Raw genomic sequence first — 23,033 nt, 5'->3', positions numbered from 1 at the left:
TTTATCTCCATGGGGAAAACACATTCAAGTGTGCACTAGCCAATTGAATAACATTGGTTCTCAGTTTACCTGTGCAGAAAGCAAGGGGGGGGGGGGGGGGGGGAGGCCACCCAGGGCCGTTTTTAGTGGCAGGAGGGGAGGCAGTGGGTAGTCAGTGGCGGGGAGGGGGGCCCCATCCGAAGTTTTGCAAGGGGGCCCAGTGATTTCTAGTTACTCCCCTGATTACTTTGTTTCCTATATCTTACATAATGTACATGGAGGTAGAGAGTCTGATATGCACACATCAGAGCTCTGCAGAAGGGCAGTACACAGTTCTCAGTATTGTTCCAGGTACCATCTGGCAGTCCTGTATTCAGCTCAGAGCACCACCTCTTTATCCTCAGTTAAGATTTTGCTCCTGGTGTGCTCAGTGCTCCTGGAGACCCCTTCACTAAACGCATTTTCCATCAATCCATAAATGGAGCGCCGCACTGTCCTCTGCATGTCCTTACCCATGAAGACGTAGAGTATTGGGTTGATACAACTGTTGAAGTATGCTAAAGCCACAGAGAGCTTGTCTGCATTAATCAGAAAGTGGTTATGATAATAAAGTAGGACCATCCCAAGAATGTGGTAAGGGGCCCAGGTGGCAAAGAATGCCAACACAATGCCATATACCATCTTGGTGGTCTTTCTGCCAACCCTTAAAAATCTGGTGTTCCGAACCTTAAATGCCAGTTGGAGATAACAGGTAGATATAATTATGAGGGGGATCAGAAAACCCCAAACCATACGGAGTAGAGCAATGATGAGTTCTTTAGGATGAGGATCGGTGGCATGGATGAGGTCCTCCTCTTCTGTGTAACCATGAGTGTCATTGAATCCATCATAAGATGAATCGTCCTCTGTGTAGTCATAGAAAATATGCTCGTTGTACTCGTAGTTACAGTAAGTCGTGTTAATGATTGTGAAGGCTCTTCGATATAAGACAGTAGGTAGACACATCAAAAAGGAGAACATCCAAATGACGAGGCACATCATCCATGCCATCCTTAGGCTGCGGTGATTTTGGGCCCAAACTGGCCTGGTAACCAGAATGCAGCGATCAATGCTAATGGCCACCAAAGTAAAGACACTGGCAAACATGTTGAGGTGGACAACAACAGGCAGCAACTTGCAGAGGGTTACGCCGTACAACCATTCAGTGTAGAACTCTTGCACAATGGAGAACAGGAGCGAGAGACAGAAGATGACATCGGCCAAAGCAAGGTTCCAAAACCAGATGGTATTCACGGTCCATTTCATCTTCACTGAGGTGACCCAAAGTACCAGAGCATTCCCAGGAACGCCAATCAAAACAGTGACCACCATGACCAAGATGGTGAACACATTCATAGCCATCATCTTTAAATCCTGTGGAGATGAAAATGAAAGTTAGCATCTAACTGTTTTTTGTGAGACTGTACTGACATGAGCATGACATTGCAGAATAGCTTACAATTATATATGGTCTAAACCTGCAAAACAGAGGCGCCCCTAAATCAGTAAAAAAAAATGAGGCAGTAAAAAAACTTTCCTCCCCAGAGAAGAGTCAGCAAAATTCCGTCAACAAAAGACTTTTAAAGGACCCCTGAGCTGCAAGTAATGTAATTAAATAAACAATTGTTATCTCCTCCTTCTCCTAAAAATGACTTTTTTAAAGAGACTCTGTAACAAAATGTTCAAGCTTATTTCTTCTATCCTATAAGTTCCTATACCTGTTCTAATGTGGTCTGGATTACTGCAGCCTTTTCTAGTTGCACTGTCTCTGTAATATATCTATTCTCTTCTTTGTCAAGCTTTGTCGACCCAGGGAGGAATGGGCTCCCTCTGTCGTAATGAATACAAGTTGTGCACGCCCCCTGCAGGATCTGTGTGCTGTGTTTACTCCCCACAAACGCTGCTTTCAGTTTCAGCTTGTCTGTGTTTCAGTTTGTGAGGCTGGGGGGGGGGGGGGGGGGGTTAGAGGGAGCTGCCTTTCACATGCTGAGAAACTGTTAGAATCCCAGACTGGAGTGCAGATAATTCACTATATATATATATATATATATATATATATATATATATATATATATATATATAAATATATATATACAAACAAATATCACTTCCTGGTTAGCGGCCATGTTTTTTGTTTGTATACACTGCCTAAAACTGGCAATTAAAAGCCAGGATCGCGGAGGGGAGCATCGGAAATGGCAGAGAGAGATCCAGGAGATCACAGTGACTCGATTGATATGTTTTTTTTATTGTACTAATCGGACAGTACAGATTCTCTTTAAGTTATTCCACAGTTTTATTTTATATTTAAGATCCACGAGGAAAAAAAGTCTGGCACTATAGCTTTAATAATAGCAAAAGTTGGTACATAAAACAGTCCATGCTATTCCTTTGGTGGTGGCGAGGCAGCTGGCCTTACGACTGTTTCGCAGGGTGCATGCCAAGCTTCATCTGAGGCCGGTGTGCATATGTGGCATACACCCTGCGAAACGGTCGTAAGGCCGTGCACCCTCTGGTGCCCACAGCTGCCTCCCCAACACCCAGGTATAGCATGGACCGTTTTATGCATTGAAGTTACTTTTTGATCTGCAATTGTCATGATTCAAGTCACTTGACTTGTTTACACATTGCACTGCTGCATTTTGTACCAACTTTTGCTATTATTAAAACTATAGTGCCAGACTTTTTCTGCCTTTTGGATCTTATGCATCGACTTTGCCATTTTTGTCTTGAGCACATAGTTTTTAGTGGGTGATATTATTGGCAAGCATTATTTTTTGGTATCATCCATCTGTCAACTACAGCAAAGCCAGAGTGCCTGCCAGCTCTTTTGATACAATTATTTTATATTTTAATCTACTTCTTAAGTTTTTACTGTTTTATTGTTTTTGCTCAATGACACGCTCAATGAACTGTCAGAGTTAAAATCTAATAACTATTGAACCTTTGTATCTCTTTTCCTGCTCTCAGAAGCCATTTTCTGCTAGGAAAGTGTTTTATAGTTGGCATTTCTTATCAGTGAGGGTCACACTGTAGCCTGACCCAGTCCTGACTCAGACAGGAACTGCCACTTACATACCTGATGTTTATCTCTTTCAGGTAGAGAAAGAAAAAAAGGAACACAACATAGTTATTTGTGTGCTTGGCTATCACGCTGGAGCGTGAGCAGGTAGCATAGCTAGTACAATACACAGCAGCGGAGAATAAGATTAGTCAAGTCCAGGCCGTAGTCATGCACAAGTCAGAGGTATCATGGTACAGAGTCACTAGGCAATCACGTAGTCAATTAACAGGCAGGGTAATTCACATAAATCAGATATCAGTCGTATTGAAAGGATCAGACAAAAGCGTAGTCAGCGACAGGGACAGTCGAACACGTAAATCAGATTGCAGTGGTACAGTAGAATCAGACAAGAGTGAGGTCAAGAGGCAGGCAAAAGGTCAGTACACAGATAAATATTCAAGAATATTATGAATAATTACAAGATACAACTACAAAATACAAGACTGACTGACTAGAGTACATATATACATACCTCCCAACATTTAGGAAAGGGATACCGGGACATTAAGGCCACACAACTAACCACGCCCCCAATACACCCCTAGTCCCGCATTCCATAAATAATGTTTAAAGAAATAAAAAAAGAAAACGATCGAGGCGCCAACCGGCAATATAAGATGCAGAAGGCCGGTAATCACAATGTATATTCATTCATACCTCCCTCCCACCCTCCCTCCGAATGTGCCCTCGTGTCCCCCTGTTTGCAGAGTATAAAGTGCGCAGCGGAGCGGCGTTCATCTAACCGTTCATCCTCGCCGGCATCTGGCTCTATTGATTACTGCTTCCTGTGACGTCACAGGAAGCAGAATGAAGCCGATGCCGGCGAGGATGAACGGTAAGATGAACGCCACTCCGCTCCGCACTTTATACTCTGCAAACAGGGGACACGGGGGCACTTTCGGAGGGAGGGTGGGAGGGAGGTACGAATGAATATACATTGTGATTACCGGCATTCTGCATCTTATATTGTCAGCTGGCGTCTCGATCTTTTCTCCTAGCCTCAAAAAAAAAAAAACACCTTCCCCATCATCTGGCTCCTCTTCCCCACACGACTCTTCCTCCTCCTCCACCTCCCCCCTCTGTGCTGCCACAGGTGTTGAGGAAACATTTGGTTCTGCTGAGAATTGAACTTAAAACTCTTCCTCATGTAACTGTTCCTGTTCACGCTCCTCCACAGCTTGATCCACCACTCTACGCACACCACGCTCCAGGAAGAAAGCATACAGGATCAAGTCGCTGATGGTGCCTTCACTGCGACTCACCATGTTTGTCACCTCCTCAAACAGCCACATGAGCCTGCAGGCATTTCGCATGAGTGTCCAGTACTTCGGCCAGAACATCCCCATCTCCCCAGAGCATGTCCTTCTACTGCAGTTGTAGAGATACTGGGTGACGGCTTTCTCCTGTTCTAGCAGGTGGTTGAACATCGCAAATCAAGCGCCTCACCGGCAAGTTGTTTCTCCGCTGAATATCGTGCCATGGCCGTGTAAGACCGCCTGAAATGCCCACACAACTACCTGTACTGCTTCAGCATGCCCTGTAAGCCTGGGTACTTACACACAAATCTCTGAATTATTAGATTAAGCACATGTGCCATGCAGGGTACATGTGTCAACTTTCCCAAATTCAAAGCCGAAATGAGATTGCTGCTGTTGTCACACACCACGTTGCCGATCAGTTGGTGCGGGGTCAGTCACAGATCCACCTGTTTGTTAAGAGCAGCCAGGAGAGCTGCTCCAGTGTGACTGTCCGCTTTGAGGCAAGACATGTCTAAGATGGCGTGACACCGTCGTACCTGGCATGCAGCATAGGCCCTGTGGAGCTGGGGCTGTGTAGCAGGAGAGGAGATTGCAGCACCAGTAGAGTTGTACTGCCACTCAGCCAAGGAGGAGGAGGAGGACGACGACAGCAAAGAGGATGTAGCAGGAGGAGTAGGAGAGGAGGTGGCAGCAGGCCTGCTTGCAAGCCGTGGAGGTGTCACAACTAGGTCCGCTGCACAGCCAGGTACTCCCTGCTTGCCAGTGGTCACCAGGTTGACCCAATGGGCTGTGTAAGTAATGTACCTGCCCTGACCGTGCTTGGCAGACCAGGCATCCGTGGTCAGATGGACCCTTGACCCAACGCTGTGTGCCAGAGATGACACCACTTGCCTTTCTACTTCACGGTACAGTTTGGGTATCGCCTTTTTTGAGAAATAATTGCGGACTGGTATCTTCCACTGCGGTGTCCCAATGGCCACACATTTTCGGAAGGCCTCAGAGTCCACCAGCTGGTATGGTAACAGGCTGGCGGGCTAACAGTTTCGCCAAGCTAGCTGTCAGACACCGGGCAAGTGGGTGACTGGCAGACATTGGCTTCTTCCTCTCAAAGATTTCTCTCACGGACACCTGGCTGCTGCTGTGGGCAGAGGAGCAGGAACCGCTCAAAGTGAGAGGCGGAGTGGAGGAGGGTGGCTGTGATTGTGAAGGTGCAAGGGAGAAAGCGGCTGAAGATGATGCACCTGAAGAAGGAAGAAGAGGAGAAGGAGAGTGGCTTTCCTTTGGTGTGCTGCTTTTGCTCAGGTGGTCCTCCCATTGTCCCTACGCGTGTTTTGGCCTTTCCACGGCTCAGCTTTTGGTGGCAGAGAGTACATATGGCATTGCTCATATCAATAATGGCTGTGAATCAGTTAATTCCCCACCAAATAACTCCTGTGAAGTGTCAAATGCAGTGGATTTGATGCTTGTAGTAGCGCTCAGGGCCGGATTACCGACCAGGCAACAAAAGCAGTCGCTTAGGGCCCCATTCAGAGTCAAAGGGGCCCCATCAGCACATAAACCAGCCCTCGCCATCCTGTCAGCGGTGGCTGGATGGTATAATGGTTAAAAGGACTCTGAGCAGTGCAGTAACTATGGAAAGATGCATATCATTTATAGCTCTCTTTCTCCTCTTTCCAATGATATATAAACCGCCGCCCCATGCCTTTTAGTTTTCTCTATTTTCGCAATCGAAATCGCGGCCACGGCAATTTCGATCGCGAAAATAGCGAAAACTAAAAGGCGTAGGGTGGCAGTTTATCTATCATTGGAAAGAGGAGAAAGAGAGCTTCAAAATGATATGCATCTTTCCATAGTTACATTGTATTACACAGGACGACTCTTCTCCAAAGTCGGCAGCTTGATTCAGCACAATGCAATGAAATTTAAGGAACCCAGGGGGATATAATTACAAACATCATGCTGGTAGGTGTGAGGATGTAATTAATTAGTTGTGGGTATGCTTAAAGGCATACCCACAGGCACTGCTCGGAGTCCCTTTAAGGGCTCTGCCTCTGACACCGAAGACCAGGGTTCGAATCTCTGCTCTGCCTGTTCAGTAAGCCAGCACCTATTCAGTAGGAGACCTTAGGCAAGTCTCTCTAATACTGCTACTGCCTATAGGACGCATCCTAGTTACTGCAGCTCTGGCGCTTTGGAGAAATGCGCAATATAAATGTTATTTGTCTTGTCTTCTCTTGTCAAATGATGCCGTGCGCTACTGATTGTCTTCACTTCAGAGCCAGACTCTCCTCCTAGGTCCCCCTCCTGCTACTGTGCGCTCTGCCACTGCCCACTCCTCCCTCCCTTCGCACAGAGAACCACAGCTGCAGCAAGAATGATAGCAGCAGATGGCAAACGCTCACTCACCTATCCATGATACAAGCGATAGAGATCCCGTCATCTGAAACCCATCTGTCTCTTCTACAGTGCAGCCGCTCGCTCTGAACTTCCTGATTCTCTGATCAGACAGGAAGTAGGAAGTAGTAATAGTGGTAGTAAAAGAGCGGCAGCACTCTAGAGGAGACAGATGGGCTCTGGATGACGGGACCTCTATTGCTTGGATCGCAATAGGTGAATGTGAGTCATCTGGTGCTGTCATTCTCCTCCGCTGCGGCTGCCTTCTCTGCTGGACTATCATATTCACTGGGATGGAGGCTGCATGGTGGCTGTCAAGTTTGGGAGGAAATCAGTTGTTCGGTGGTGGGGGTGGTTATGTAATTCTGTCTGGGGAACGGCATCCGGTTTGGCGGTGTCCAGAGCGTTCTGCTATTGCCAGGCTGGAAATGCAGGGGGAAAGTGCTGCTGCTGTGATATCTGGCGCCCTCTTCACAGGGGTGCCCCAGCCCGAGTGCAAATGTCACAGCCATTCATCTCTCACTCTGCATTTTGCCGCTGCTATTCCCTGCATTGTGCACCCACAGAGGAAAGCGGGCTGTTGTCCATAGCAACCAGTAGCTCGGCTGCTCCGGTGTGTGCGGCATGTTGCTGTGCAGCTGCATCTTCTGATTCTATTATGACATGATGGGTGGGGCCCAAATCAGTTACTTTGCTTAGGGCCCTATTTAGCCTTAATCCGGCTCTGGTAGCGCTGGTGGCTGCGGAAGATGAGGTGTTCTGTGTTAAATTGTCAACTACGTCCTGACAATCTTGGGAGTTGATAGGACGTGCATTCCTCTGAGCACTGTACTTTGGTCTAGGGCTGCACGAAATCACGTCACCATGACCTCGAACAGACCTGCAAGGTGGCCTGCCTCTGGTTTTGCCTCTGCCTGTTTTGTCCATATCGGGGGGGGGGGTAAAGTGAAAGGTATGCACTGACTTGACTAATACAATGTGCAGTCACACAGGTGCAGTGAAAGGTATGCAGTGACTGGTATTACAATACAATGTGCAGCTGTCACACAGGTGCAGTTAACAGGTATGCACGGATTGGTATATAAAACACTGAACTGGTATGCAGTGATTTGTATTACAAATGTGCAGCTGTCACACACACAGGTACCGTGAACAGGTGCAGTGACTGGTATATAATATAACACTGCGTGAGGTCACGTAGGTAGGTGCACTGAACTGGTATGCAGTGATTGGTATTACAAATGTGCAGATGTCACACACACAGGTACCGTGAACAGGTGCAGTGACTGGTATATAATATAACACTGCGTGCGGTCATGTAGGTAGCTGAACTGTACTAGGGTGAACTGAACAAGTATGCAGGGATTGGTATTACAAATGTGCAGCTGTCACACACACAGGTACCATGAACAGATGCAGTGACTGGTATATAATATAACACTGCTTGCGGTCACGTAGGTAGATGCACTGAACAGGTAGGCAGTGATTGGTATTACAAATGTGCAGCTGTCACACACACAGGTACCGTGAACAGGTGCAGTGACTGGTATATAACACTGCGTGTGGTCACAAAGGTAGGTGCACTGAACAGGTAGGCAGGGATTGGTATTACAAATGTGCAGCTGTCACACACACAGGTACCGTGAACAGGTAGTCACTGAATGTGCTGGGCCTGGCAGTGGCACAGTAGGAATTACCAAGGGGCCAAGGGCCAGCTGCGACTGACTGACAGGGCTGTATAAGCAACAAGTGTCTGTGACACTGGCTGATGGTGTAATGGTTAAGGGCTCTGCCTCTGACACAGGAGACCAGGGTTCGAATCTCGGCTCTGCCTGTTCAGTAAGCCAGCACTAATTCAGTAGGAGACCTTTGGCAAGTCTCCCTTACACTGCTACTGCCAATAGAGCGCGCCCTAGTGGCTGCTGCTCTGCTCTGGCGCTTTGAGTCCGCAAGGAGAAAAGCGCAATATAAATGTTATTTGTCTTGTCTTGTCTTGTGACACACACACACACACAAAATAGTTTACAAGAACAACATTAGCTCTCAAAAGAGCTCTTGAGGAGTGCTTTTTAGCAATAAGTATCAGCAAGGAGCAAGTGAACAAGCCTAACAAGAGCCTAACTAAGCTTTCCCTATTTCTCTCTGCAGCAAGCTCTCCCTTCTCTAATTACTACAGCCACACGAGTGAGTGAAATGGCCGACGCTGCCTGCCTTTTACAAGGGGGGGGGGGGGGGGCTGATTGACTACCATGTGTCTGCTGACTGAGATGTAGAGGGTCAAAGTTGAGCATAATGATGTAGTATAGGGGGAGGGTCGAACTCGCATATAGTTTGCGGTTCTCCGCGAACCAGCGAAGTTCGCGCAAATCGGTTCGGGCCATCTCTACATGCCACTTCGGGTATCCTTTAATATGCATCTATGTACCAAAAAATTGTGACGCGTTTCGTTGGACACAGCCCACTTTCTCAGACAGTGAAAGAAGCTGTGCAAACGCAGGGCAAGCATGGCGTCTCGGAGGTGGAGGGGTTAATTCCCGTCTTTCCTACTTCTACACCGAGCGACATCTTAATCCTGAGTGGTGTTGGGTTTATTCTCCCCACCGGCTTGAAAAGTGGTTGCCTGTCGGTAACCCACTCTTGTGAGTATAAATACTTACTTCTTAACTTTGACCCACTTTGATTCCACTTTGACCAAAACTACTACACTATAGTGGGATGTCTTTTCATATGTCTACAATTATATATAGCCTTCTAATTATTATTACAATAATATAGTGATTCAGAATGAAAATTAAATACAATTTGTAAATAAAGCAAACTGAAATCACCCTCAATTTACTTGCATTAGGAATGTGGGAAATAGGCAAACTAAATCACTTCAAAAATTGTGAGTCTGTGTCCACCTTTCTACTACACTGTGCTAACTAACACCCCAGGAGATGCAGGAGCAAAGCAGGGAGAGCCCCCCTAAATCTTGGGCTGAAGGTACTTTTGCTTGGATCAGAGCAGTTCACAGCCATATATTAGTCAGGGGCAGGGCCGGTTGTAGTAGACTCTTTGCCGCCTGAGGGAAACTTGTGAGAAAACGCTCCCCCCCCTCCCCCCCGAATAGGTAGCCTGGAAGGGGTAGTGCGCAGGAAGGGGGTATTGGCCATATAGTACATTAAAAGTCAATGAACAGCATGACAACACATTAATTAATAATGAAAAAAACATGTTTTTTCTGTCCTATGCCTTGACAAAGGGGATCGCAGGGGCCCCCGAATTGATCGTTGGCCATTTGAACATATCTTCATTTCATGTGTGTGTCATGCCCGTTTTTAGGGCCGTGCGGCCCGTGCCGCTACCCTGAGCGCTTTTGGGAGGGGGGCGCTGTAATGGGGGGGGGGGGGGGAGCCGCAGGTAGGGCAGCCCGACCTCTCCCTCCCTCTCCCTGGGCCGCCCTCCATGCTCCCCCCTCAGATGCAGAGTAATTAGTGCAGCAGGAAGCTCTGTACACAACTACTCACCTCCCTGCGTTCCACTCGCCGCTGATCTCCTCTCGGCATAGACGCTGATACACACACTATACCTCCTGTTTAGCCGGAAGCAGCGTGTGTATCAGCGTCTATGCCGAGAGGAGATCAGCGGCGAGTGGAACGCAGGGAGGTGAGTAGTTGTGTACAGAGCTTCCTGCTGCGCTAATTACTTTGCATCTGAGGGGGGAGCACAGAGGGCGGCCCAGGGAGAGGTCGGGCTGCCCTCCCCGCGGCTCCGGCTCCCTCCTGCATTATGGGGGGGGGGGGGTGGACCTACCTAACCTATACTGGGGGAAGCTACCTATCTAACCTATACTGGGAGGCACCTACCTAATCTAACCTATACTGGGGGGCAGCTACCTATCTAACCTATACTGGGGGGGCACCTACCTAATCTAACCTATACTGGGGGGAACCTACCTAATCTAACCTATACTGGGGGGCAGCTACCTAATCTAATCTATACTGGGGGGCACCTACCTATCTAACCTATCCTGGGGGGCACCTACCTAATCTAACCTATACTGGGGGACACCTACCTAATCTAACCTATACTGGGGGCACCTACCTAATCTAACCTATACTGGGGGGCACCTACCTAACCTAGTCCGCGATCGCGCGAATCGCAGCACTTTGCGCGCGCAAAATAGCACACCCGTGCTAAACAGTTAGCACGGCTTTGTGAATCAAGCCCCGAAACTTATCACGCCTAAACTTATCACGCCTAAACTTATCACACCTAAACTTATCACGCCTAAACTGAGTTTAGGCGTGATAAAGGGCTTTTCACCAGCGTGCTTACTGTTAGCACCGCTTTGTGAATCAAGCCCTTTGAATACTTTGAACAGATTGTGCTGGTACGCTCTCATACTACATGGACTTGGTAAAAGTGGTCAGTGATTGGCCAAGCATAATTGAAAGTGTGGAGCCAGACACATGGATTTTGGGAGGTTCTGTGTTGTGAAGGAGTTTGTGTGTCTGCAGATCTCAGCACACATGAGAAACCAGCTTGTGAAATATCAGTTATTTATACACACTGGCCTTTCATAAAGTGGAAGTTCACATGGAAAGTTCACAATAAAATTCCATAAGCTGAACTGCTGAGTTTTATAAAAGGGTTTATTTATAACTCAGCTGATCATGTGCAAAGTGCTGTCATTTCTGCATTTTTCAAGGCATAGTGGATAGCACTCTCACCTTGCAGCACTAGTGCTCCTGAATCAAATCTCGCCCATGACACCCTTTGCATAGAGTTTGTAGGTTCTGCCACATTTGGGCGAGTTTCCTCCAGGGACTCTGGTTTCCTCCTACTTCACAAAAACAATATTTGTGAAAACATTTTCTCTTCCTCTGAGGGCTGGTGCAAACCAAGAGCACTTCTGAGCGCTTTTCAGATCACCGGCGTTTTGAAAAGCGCTTGTCGCCTGAAAACCTATGAGGGTGTTCCCATAGCAGCGTTGTGATTTTTTCTAAAATTGCAAACGTGCTGCATGTAGCATTTTTTTGAGCGATTCAGCTTGAATGAATGAGCAAAAGCGCTCATTCAAAAATGGCTCTGAAAATTGTTTCACAAAATCGCTATCTATTATCGCAATAGCGATTTTGGTGTGCACACCAGCCCTTACTCATCATCAGCTGCTCCTCTCTGCATATCTCAACACTGTATTCCATGGAGTCACTGGTTGGACACAGACTGGAGCAAGCACTGTTGCTGCCTGCAGTGGCAGTTCCAGCTTAAAATGTTTAGGAGGGCACAAAGGGGGCCCATTTGGGTGCTCAAAATCAATGTTTATATGGCGAGCTTTAGATATTTTTTGCCTAACCCAGGTGATAAAATGAAGGTTAACTAGTTACCCACCAAACTAGTCAGCAATGATAGGAACCAAATGTAAACATCAGAACTCAGTGGCTTTTGAGTAGAGCAGATTGTCCAAATGATGGTGCTATTGTGGAAGAAAAGTTACCTACAGATGTAATTGGCTAGCTTGCTGGCATGCTTTAATCCTTACTTGCTAGCAAGTTGCTCCTGGGTGGACAGGTCACAGACAATCATTCCAGGCCCCAGCCTGTATCTGATGACTCTACAAGCAAGGGGAGGGGGGGGGGGGGGGGAGACAGAAAGGAGAGAAATACTGTGTGTGTAATTCCTTATCTTAGTAGCCAAGCATTGCTGGAGACTATAGCTTGCATTTTAAAGACAGGAAGTTTTGAATCAGCATCATACCATTTATTGGCTTTAAATATAAAAGGAAAACAGTAAGCTTTCAGCTAGTAAGCATCCTTCATACTCTATTCCTGTTGACTGACAATGTTAGAACATCCATTCAACATTCAGAAGGAGGTAGACAGATTTTTTTTTGCAAATATAAGTGTCATCCGATTACATGAATTACAAGGGCTCTTGCAGGGATCGTGAGAAATTTATGGCAAATGGAAAAGACCCTTGTTTCCTTAAGGCTAGTTACACACCGGGACGTTGCGTTATAGTGGAAGTTATGGTCGCATAACGTCCCCTAACGCAACGCCTGCCGGTGTTGGTAGAGGACGTTGAGTGAGCCGCGTTCAGCGGCTCTTTCCGCATTAGGGCAGTGAGAGTGGGGCTGATTGGCCGGCGGGACCACGTGATGCGGAGTGAAACACTCCGCATCACGTGGTACCGCCAGCCAAACAGCAGCCACCAGTGCAGTGCATATTGAGTAGCCATGTGCGCGGCTATGTAGTGGCCTCTCCCCGCCTCCTCTCCGCCCCAACACTGAGCATGTGCAAACAGTCTAACTCGGCTTAAGCCGCTGGAACGCTATAGTATGCTGCACATTCTGAAGAACGTGCAGCGTTACATGTAACGCAACGTGGGCAGTGTGAACAGCCCCATTGACTTTCTATTGCTGGGAGTTGGGAAGCGTTACAGGCTGCACTAACGTGCGCCTGTAACGTCCCTGTGTGGAAGCAGCCTAAAGAGTAACTGTCAGGCTGCAAAAGCTAATTTAAACCTCTATTCTCCTGTGTTAAACAGTTTAGAAGGAAGCCAAAAAGGCAATACTGAAGTTAAAAATCTCTCTTACTTTGATGTTTGCTGAACAGAAAGGCTCGTTATTCCCAAGCTCCTAAGGAGGCTGGCAGGCCGCATAACAGATACTGCAAAGCATGCTGGGGCTGCTTTTTCTCCCTACTGCACTCCCTTGGTCCTCCCCTTCATTTCCCTATCCCGCCCTAAGGCTGCTTTCACAGTGAGAAGTTACAGGCTCATGTTACAGCAGCTTGTATCTTGCAGCCCAGCTCACAGCACTGAAAAATCAATGTGCTGTTCACAGTGCACATGTTCCGTTAGGGTATACTGCAGGAGTCCACTATTGTTTCTAGCCACATGGCTAATTAATATTCACTGCACAGCAGTGTTGTCCGGATTATGATTTTGATCGGATCTTTTTTATGAGTCGAATCATCAGGAAGCAGGGTAAGGGAGGATATGACATCACAAATGGCTTCATACAAGACAGACAAACATGGAACCTGCCATGAGCTGTCAGGAGCATCAATCTCTGCAAATACTATATAAAAATTCTGTGAAATCCAAACGTGGACAGTGAAATGCATATGTAATGTAAGTACAGCCAATATTTAGCTACTGATATATGTGTTTTTTTTCTCTGAGACAATATACCTAACAGCTCCTCTTTAACACCTACATAGACTCAGGCTGACATGGAGAGTTTTTTACATGCCCCATCCTGTTCAGTGTATGCTGCTGGAGCCTGGAAACAGTTACCTGTAAGTTACTGAGCAGGGGAGGGCACTCAAGGGGGCACAGTGATTCCCGGAAGGGAGGCAGTGCCCCACCATGCCCAAATGTAGCGCTGCCACTGGTTGCCTGGAGATGAAAGACTCTGTATCACGCTGGTGCGTGACGAGGTAACACATACAGATAATGCACAACAAAAGTACGGAGCTAGTAAAAAAGGGCGCACAGGGATAGTGGACAAAAAGGGCGCCGTCATAGACTGCAATGCAAAATATCGGCTATTCAGCGCCCGACAGGAAAAAAGGGCGCCCGAGAAATAGCGGTTACAGGGATTGTGGTAACTAAAGTTTTCGTTTACAGGATAAGGTTTATAACAATTATCGTTTACAAGTTCGTTTTGACTTTGTGTTATACTTATTTTGTCGTTTTTAAATTTCGCTTACATGAGTTTTACGTATTTTTTTCGTTTTAAAATTTCGCTTACAAAACTATAACAACAAAATTTCCGTTTACACTTCTTTTATCATTTAAAATTCGTTTTCATATGTATAATGCTTAAATACCGTTTCTCAGCCTAATTGTATTAGAAATACATCGCTTTTGGTATTAACTTTGTTTTTACACTTATAATGCGTTGAGTATAGTTACTAAAATATCGCCTTTAATATTACTGTTATTTTAAGATTTCGAATGCATACGTGATTGTAAGGCTATTGTATTGTGTGTGTGTGTGTATGTATATATATATATATATATATATATATATATATATATATCTTTTTCTACTTATAATATTATTAATGTATACATGATTTTAAGGCTAGTTATTCTATTACAAATATATAAATTATTTTATTCATGTTATTTGTAGTGAAGTATTTTAAGGATTAAATATATTATTGTTTATATGTGTTTAGCGTGTTTGTGCGGTGGGGATGGTTAGTTTTAGGCACCACCAGGGGGGTCTTAGGTTAAGGCACCACCAGGGGAGTCTTAGGTTTAGGCACCACCAGGGGGGTCCTAGGTTTAGGCACCACCAGGGGGATCTTCGGTTTAGGCACCACCAGGGGGGTCTTAGGTTTAGGCACCACCAGGGAGGTCTTAGGTTTAGGCACCACCAGGGGGGTCTTAGGTTTAGGCACCACCAGGGGGGTCTTAGGTTTAGGCACCACCAGGGGGGTCTTAGGTTAAGGCACCACCAGGGGAGTCTTAGGTTTAGGCACCACCAGGGGGGTCCTAGGTTTAGGCACCACCAGGGGGATCTTCGGTTTAGGCACCACCAGGGGGGTCTTAGGTTTAGGCACCACCAGGGAGGTCTTAGGTTTAGGCACCACCAGGGGGGTCTTAGGTTTAGGCACCACCAGGGGGGTCTTAGGTTTAGGCAACACCAGGGGGGTCTTAGGTTTAGGCAACACCAGGGGGTCTTAGGTTTAGGCACCATCAGGGGGGTCTTAGGTTTAGGCACCACCAGGGGAGTCTTAGGCTTAGGCACCACCAGGGGGGTCTTAGGTTTAGGCACCACCAGGGGGGTCTAGGATTAGGGATAGGTACAGGGAGGGTTAGGTATAGTTACAGTGCAATATACACCACCAGGGGGGTGGTTAGGTTTAGGCACCACCAGGGGAGTATTAGGTTTAGACACCACCAGGGGAGTCTTAGGTTTAGGCACCACCAGGGGAGTCTTAGGTTTAGGCACCACCAGGGGGTCTTAGGTTTAGGCACCACCAGGGGGGGGGTCTTAGGTTTAGGCACCACCAGGGGGTCTTAGGTTTAGGCACAACCAGGGGGGTCTAGGGTTAGCGATAAGTACAGGGAGGGTTAGGTATAGTTACAGTGCAATATACACCACCAGGGGGGTGGTTAGGTTTAGGCACCACCAGGGGAGTATTAGTTTTAGGCACCACCAGGGGGGGTCTAGGGGTTAGGGATAGGTACAGGGCTCTGTATGAGAGTAAGGTTAGCTATAGTTACAGTACAATATATGTAATATATACAATTTATTACATTATGTGTATTTACACAAAGGGGGTTCTAGGTGTTAGGGATAGGGATAAGGAGAGATATCTGTGACCCTAAAGTTAGTTATAATTGCAGTAAAATACCTGTAAAATCTACCATTCTATTACTATGCTTAATACATGTGTAAATATCGTTTTTGTTATAGACGCTATTTGACGTTTCATTTCAGAATTCGTTTACTGTTATAGACGGTATTTTGCCATTTCATTTCTGTTTATTTAACCTATTTAGCACCACATTATCGTTTATAACCTCTTAAACGAAAAATATGGTTTTGCATTCAAACTTACAATTTCGGCTACACCCCGCGCCCTTTTTTCCAGGCGCCCTTTTTTGATACACGCCAAAAGTACAAGGTAATAATCTATCGGTCAGAACTTGTGCACAAGTTAGAGATATTGAGGTGCAAAGTCGTTGAGCTAAATTGTAGTCAAATACAAGCAGGGTCATACACAGGTATCAGATGTCAGTCATATTGCAAGGATCAGGCAGAAACAGAGTCAGGGTCAGCCGAGTCGGTAACGTAAATCAGATGGCAGCGGTACAGAAGGACTAGACTAAAGCGAGGTCAGGAAACAAGCAAGAGGTCGGTAATAATACAGTAGATGTTACTTCAATAATATCAGGAGGATATTACGAAGGAATTACAAATATAAATATATAGCAATAAAGACTGACTAACTGGAGTACATATATATTGTGCGTCTACACAATATATGAATGTAGCTCAAAGTAGCTAGCTAGCTAGACCTAGAACCAGTGAACTGATTAGTATCAAGGTCAGCGAGCACTGAACGCTCCTGGCCTTAAATACAATCTCCTAGATCAGCAGTCACTCCCTCTTAGATGATGTCACTAATGACATCCCGCTGCTGGCAACCTAAACCCTCCTCCTGAGCCTATAAGGCTCACTCAGACTCGCGCGTGTGTGATGCGACCTTCGGGTCACGCGCGAACTTGAAGACACCGCCGGAGGGGAGCCGAAGATGCCGCCAGAAGACTCCAGCGCAGAAGTCCCGTCGCTCACCCGGACCATGCCGGAGACGCCGCGAGACCTGCCGCCGGAAAGTAAGCATGTTACACACTGCCACCCACTGGACATGTTTGGATGGGGAATGGTGGGCAGTTTGGGAAAATGTACCTAACCATCTGCATATCGGGGAAGCGGAGGGTGCACACCTTGTCTTGGACCTGCAATGCATGGCTGATGCTCATTTATTTGATAAAAGCAGTCTGTCTGCAAGGCCATGTGATGCTGGGCACTCCCGTTGGGCACCCCAGAGCACTAATTAGGGGCACTCCAAAGCCATATCAGTGGCACGCCACGTGCCACCGATATGTGACGCTAGCGACGCCGCTGGTTATCAATGCAAAATCAACCACACTACTGATCGAATCCCGATCGGACATGCCGGATTTAATCGATCCAAAAGTCATGGCAAAATTGTTTATGAAGATTTAACATTTATTGAACAGTCTCAAAACTAAGTGGCGTAACTATAGTGAATATGCGGGCCAGCTCCTCCCCCTTCTGCAGAGTAGCGCAGTGGAGCAGTTTAGTATTTACCTGCCCCAGTGCTGATTCGGCACAAAATCTTCAATAAGAAATGTGGCCCAAGGCAAGATGCTAGCCACACAAGGGGGTTTGGATTCCAAGAGGGGGCCCCATGGTAATTTTGCTTAGGGGTCCCATGGATTGTTGCTGCACTCTACCTCAAACTGACAATGTTTTAACTGTCACCAGTGTACTCCTTTGGAGGAGCAGGTAGTGTGCTGTCACTTTACTTCTTACAGTGATGCAAATGTGAAGCTCTGCAGGGCCAAATATTATGGCAAGGAGGCCCGCATTCAGCCCACGGGCCATGAGTTTGACACCTCTGCCTTAGTGTCTAGGTCAGGAAAGGGTTGGGAAGGGGACATACCTGTAAGTGGGTTTGGATGTGTATATGAAGCATTTACCCATACACATTTCCAAACTACTGTATCTCCACTTTGAGACACCTGAAACAAAAACAACCCCCCTCCCCCCCCCCCCCCCCCCCCCCAAAAAAAAGGAAGTCTATGGGCAATGCGGTGTGGCTCTGCGCACATGTGCTGACAGACGGGTATCCCGGTGATGTACTTCCTGCCGGGGGGGAGGGGCACTATGCATATGACCCTGTCGGTACACTCTGCTGCAAGATCATACGATTGTAGTTATTTGCAAACAACAAGTGTAAAATCGACCTGAATGAAAATACCATATGACTCCTTAAAATACCTAATAAATTACTGCATGATGAGGTTAAAAAGTAAAACCTTTGGGAATTATCATGTGTTTTTGTGTAAATTATCGAACTGTTACCGTATGTGAAAAAATCTTCATGAAGGAATATACAAATATATATATATATATACAGTGGCTTGCAAAAGTATTCGGTACCCTTGAAGTTTTCCACATTTTGTCACATTACTGCCACAAACATGAATCAATTTTATTGGAATTCCACATGAAAGACCAACACAAAGTGGTGTACACGTGAGGAGTGGAACGAAAATCATACATGATTCCAAACATTTTTTACAAATAAATAACTGCAAAGTGGGGTGTGCATAATTATTCAGCCCCCTTTGGTCTAAGTGCAGTCAGTTGCCCATAGACATTGCCTGATGAGTGCTAATGACTAAATAGAGTGCACCTGTGTGTAATCTAATGTCAGTACAAATACAGCTGCTCTATGACAGCCTCAGAGGTTGTCTAAGAGAATCTTGGGAGCAACAACACCATGAAGTCCAAAGAAGACACCAGACTGGTCAGGGATAAAGTTATTGAGAAATTTAAAGCAAGTGTAGGCTACAAAAAGATTTCCAAAGCATTGAACATCCCACGGAGCACTGTTCATGCGATCATTCAGAAATGGAAGGAATATGGCACAACTGTAAACCTACCAAGACAAGGCCGTCCACCTAAACTCACAGGCCGAACAAGCAGAGCGCTGATCAGAAATGCAGTCAAGAAGCCCATGGTGACTCTGGATGAGCTGCAGAGATCTACAGCTCAGATGGGGGAATCTGTCCATAGGACAACTATTAGTCGTGCACTGCACAAAGTTGGCCTTTATGAAAGAGTGGCAAGAAGAAAGCCATTGTTAACAGAAAAGCATAAGAAGTCCCATTATGCAGTTTGCCACAAGCCATGTGGGGGACACAGTAAACATGTGGAAGAAGGTGTTCTGGTCAGATGATACCAAAATGGAACTTTTTGGCCAAAATGCAAAATGCTATGTGTGGCGGAAAACTAACACTGCACATCACTCTGAACACACCATCCCCACTGTCAAATATGGTGGTGGCAGCATCATGCTCTGGGGGTGCTTCTCTTCAGCAGGGACAGGGAAGCTGTTCAGAGTTGATGGGAAGATGGATGGAGCCAAATACAGGGCAATCTTGGAAGAAAACCTCTTGGAGTCTGCAAAAGACTTGAGACTGGGGCGGAGGTTCACCTTTCAGCAGGACTACGACCCTACAAGTAAAGCCAGGGCAACAATGGAATGGTTTACAACAAAACATATCCATGTGTTAGAATGGCCCAGTCAAAGTCCAGATCTAAATCTAATCGAGAATCTGTGGCAAGATCTGAAAACTGCTGTTCACAAACGCAGTCCATCTAATCTGAAGGAGCTGGAGCTGTTTTGCAAAGAAGAATGGGCAAGGATTTCAGTCTCTAGATGTGCAAAGCTGGTAGAGACATACCCTAAAAAACTGGCAGCTGTAATTGCAGCAAATGGTGGTTCTACAAAGTATTGACTCAGGGGGCTGAATAATTATGCACACCCGACATTGCAGTTATTTATTTGTAAAAAAATGTTTGGAACCATGTATGAGTTTCGTTCCACTTTTCTCGCGTGTACACCACTTTGTATTGGTCTTTCATGTGGAATTCCAATAAAGTTGATTCATGTTTGTGGCAGTAATGTGACTAAATGTGGAAAACTTCAAGGGGGCCAAATACTTTTGCAAGCCATGAGGTAAATTACTAAATATTATTTTTTATCGATCAGGTAAGTACGGCACAGCAGCTAAGTGGTCAGCAATGTAGCCTTGTTGCGAGTCCCAACTGCATAATTTGGTTTAAGGTAGCATAAAATTTGCATCTACTCAGAATTGTTTGCATCTTACTGACCTTTCCTACAGTACAGCAAGCATCCCAAAACAGCTGCCACAAATGATGTAGTAAGATTGTTTTGGGAAACAAACGTCTATACAGGGTACTCAGCTTTAGCTTTAGATGTATTTTCTACAGTATAGCTCTGCTTCTCTAGGACCAATCAGCGCCTCTTCTGCGAGGGGGCAGAAGCCGGACATCGGGACACTCAATAAGTATAATTAACTTTATTTAAAGAGAACCCGAGGTGGGGTTCTGACAATGCTATCTGCACACAGAGGCTGGGTCTGCCTATACAGCCCATCCTCTGTTGCTATCTCAATCCCCCCTAAGTTCCCCCTGCGCTCTGCTATGCCCCATAAATCACAGCCGCGCTATCGACACGCAGCGGGCTGTGTTTACCTATAGAGTGTCACTCTCACCGCTCCCCCCGCCTCCTGCATAGCTCCGGTCCCCGCCCGCGTCCGTTTCCCTCCAATCAGCGTGGAGGGAAGGGTGAGCTATGCAGGAGGCGGGGGAGCAGCGAGACTGACACTAATAGGTAAACACAGCCCGCTGTGACACACTGCATGTCGACAGCGCGGCTGTGATTTATGGGGGCATAGCAGAGCGCAGGGGGGGCCTGGGGGGACACTACATAGCAACAGAGGCTGGGCAGTATAGGCAGACCCAGCCTCTGTGTGCAGATAGCATTGTCAGAACCCCACCTCGGGTTCTCTTCAAAAATCAAAGCGCTTGGCCCCCTATACACAGCATTGAGTGCAAATGGGCCCCAAAATGCTGCTTGTCCTGCAGCTGCCATTAACCCTAATTGCAATTCCCCACCATTAAAATACATTGGCAAAGCACTTTGGCAAATTGGCATAGTTCTAGGAGTTGCCTCTATGAATCAGGTGCACCAAAAGGCTAGTTGCTGGGAAAATTGCAGTGATAATAGCCACTTGAAATTTAGGGTGACAGAGGAACTGTGCACAGGACCCCCACTTGAACCAATGCTGGAGTGCTCAAAGCTTGAAAAAGTCCCAAGATGTCGAGCTCACCCTCTCTCCATAGAATCCTTGTGCCTAAAATGTATGTATGGTGTTTTAATATTTTTCTAATAAACGGGAGTTTTAGTTTCAATAGATTTTTATTTGAAAAGAAAATTTTTGTTCATAAAAGACAAGAAAAGGTGAACATTTCAGAACAATCCAGCATAATGCATACAGCAGTCAGAATAAGATACAATAGCATTTATAACTAGATCTTAATTACATCCTAATTACTATGAAGATAGTACAGGGAGATATTTTATCAATTTACTGAACTACTTCATAGTAGTTTCAGGTTGATTATAGCTTGTCATAATGGTAGAACATACAGCATTTAGCATATTAGTACATGTTTGAGCTAGTTGAAACCAGTCTAAAAACTTAAGGAAACAAAAAGGAAAAAACAAAAATGAAAGACTAAAATAAAAATAAAAATAAAAAATGAAAAGTAAAGTAAAAAATAAAAACACACACACACCCGTGCCGAACCGAGAAATGTGCCACCTAGGTTGCTATATTTTATGAAAGATTATAATATTGATGGTATCATAGTGCATGAGACCTACAATTTTTACCTCTAAAAGGAATCTAAAACTTCCTGGGCATCAGCAGAGGAGGTAGCTTGAATCCAGGGTAGCCAGATTTTATCAAAATGGTATGTCCTGTCCAGCAGATTGGCTTTGATTTTTTCATTTAACATTGTAGTATGGATGCGATCAAGGACACAACGGAAGACCAAGGTTTTTTGCTGCCATTGGGATGCTATATAGGTTTTAACAGTGTTTATAATATGTTGGATAAGCTTATGCTGAGCGTATGGAACCTCATCAGGATGTAGTCCCAAGAGACAGATGGCTGGATCTACTGATAGTTGAATGGAAAGGGCTGCGTCAATTTTGCGTATGACCTTATTCCATAATGCAGCCACCACTGGACAGGACCACCAAGTATGATACATCGAACCTGATACCAAACATCCTCTAAAACATAACTTTGATTTGTTTTGATATATCTGATGAAGCCTCTCGGGCACTAAGTAGGATCTATGTAGTACACGCAGTGAAGTCTCCATATGCACTACACATAGACTACCTCTAGAAAGTGTGTCAAAACATTGTAGCCATTGGTTATTGTCTAAGCTGGTACCCAGGTCATCTTCCCAGTTAAGCTGGTATTGAAATTTCGTGTCTAGTGGACCAACATTCAATAAATGGGAGTTTTAGACTGGATGTGCCCAGCTACTTTTTCTGCAATATAGAATAATAGCCACAGGAAAAGTGACACTGGCAGCTACAAATCCCAGGGTGCCTTATGACACTGATTATAAGAGCTGTACAACCAGAAAGGGGGATGCTGATGTGAATTCTGCAAGTCCTACTAAATACTATGACACGGATTTAACTTTCTAAAAAACTGAGAAAGCAATAAGAATGCATTAGTTGGCTACTTACCTCTCCGGGCAGCTCCGTCACAATCTGCTCTGCTGTGTACCGTGCTGTAAAAATGCATTTTTATAAAAAGAGGATGTAGAGGACTCTTCTTCCACTTCCCATTTTCATCCTAATTTCACAACAGGAGAAGTCTGGGCATCGCTTCTCTACAACAAGAAGAAACTTTGCCTTAGGGAGGGGGAATATATCTGTCTGAGCCCAATGCCTGGAAGTGCCAACTAAGTGAGGATGCTTTTGCTGTGGTGTATTTTATCTGGTCCCCTTCTCCTTCCTAAGGCCTAAACCTAACCTCGACAACATGCAGTCCTTCCCATACCACACCCCTAGTCACTGATACCAGAATGAATTCAGAAGCAAAAGATGCAATTTTATAAATTATATTACACTGGTCCTCAT

General features: G+C 45.8%; 1 protein-coding gene across 1 annotated transcript; it reads right to left on the bottom strand.

Moving 5' to 3' along the window:
* Positions 1 to 96: 96 nt before the first annotated feature.
* Positions 97 to 22,723, bottom strand: LOC137533844 (C3a anaphylatoxin chemotactic receptor-like). The gene is made up of 2 exons (XM_068255088.1): positions 22,638 to 22,723; positions 97 to 1,392 (listed from the first exon to the last, which is right to left on the bottom strand). Exon 2 carries the CDS (start codon positions 1,381 to 1,383, stop codon positions 358 to 360), a length of 1,026 nt encoding a protein of 341 aa, XP_068111189.1. The 5' UTR covers positions 1,384 to 1,392; positions 22,638 to 22,723; the 3' UTR covers positions 97 to 357.
* Between the last annotated feature and the right edge of the window lie 310 nt (positions 22,724 to 23,033).

Source organism: Hyperolius riggenbachi, chromosome 10, assembly GCF_040937935.1.
Source record: "Hyperolius riggenbachi isolate aHypRig1 chromosome 10, aHypRig1.pri, whole genome shotgun sequence".
Classification (NCBI taxonomy): domain Eukaryota; kingdom Metazoa; phylum Chordata; class Amphibia; order Anura; family Hyperoliidae; genus Hyperolius; species Hyperolius riggenbachi.
This window is presented reverse-complemented; position numbering and strand designations above follow the sequence as displayed.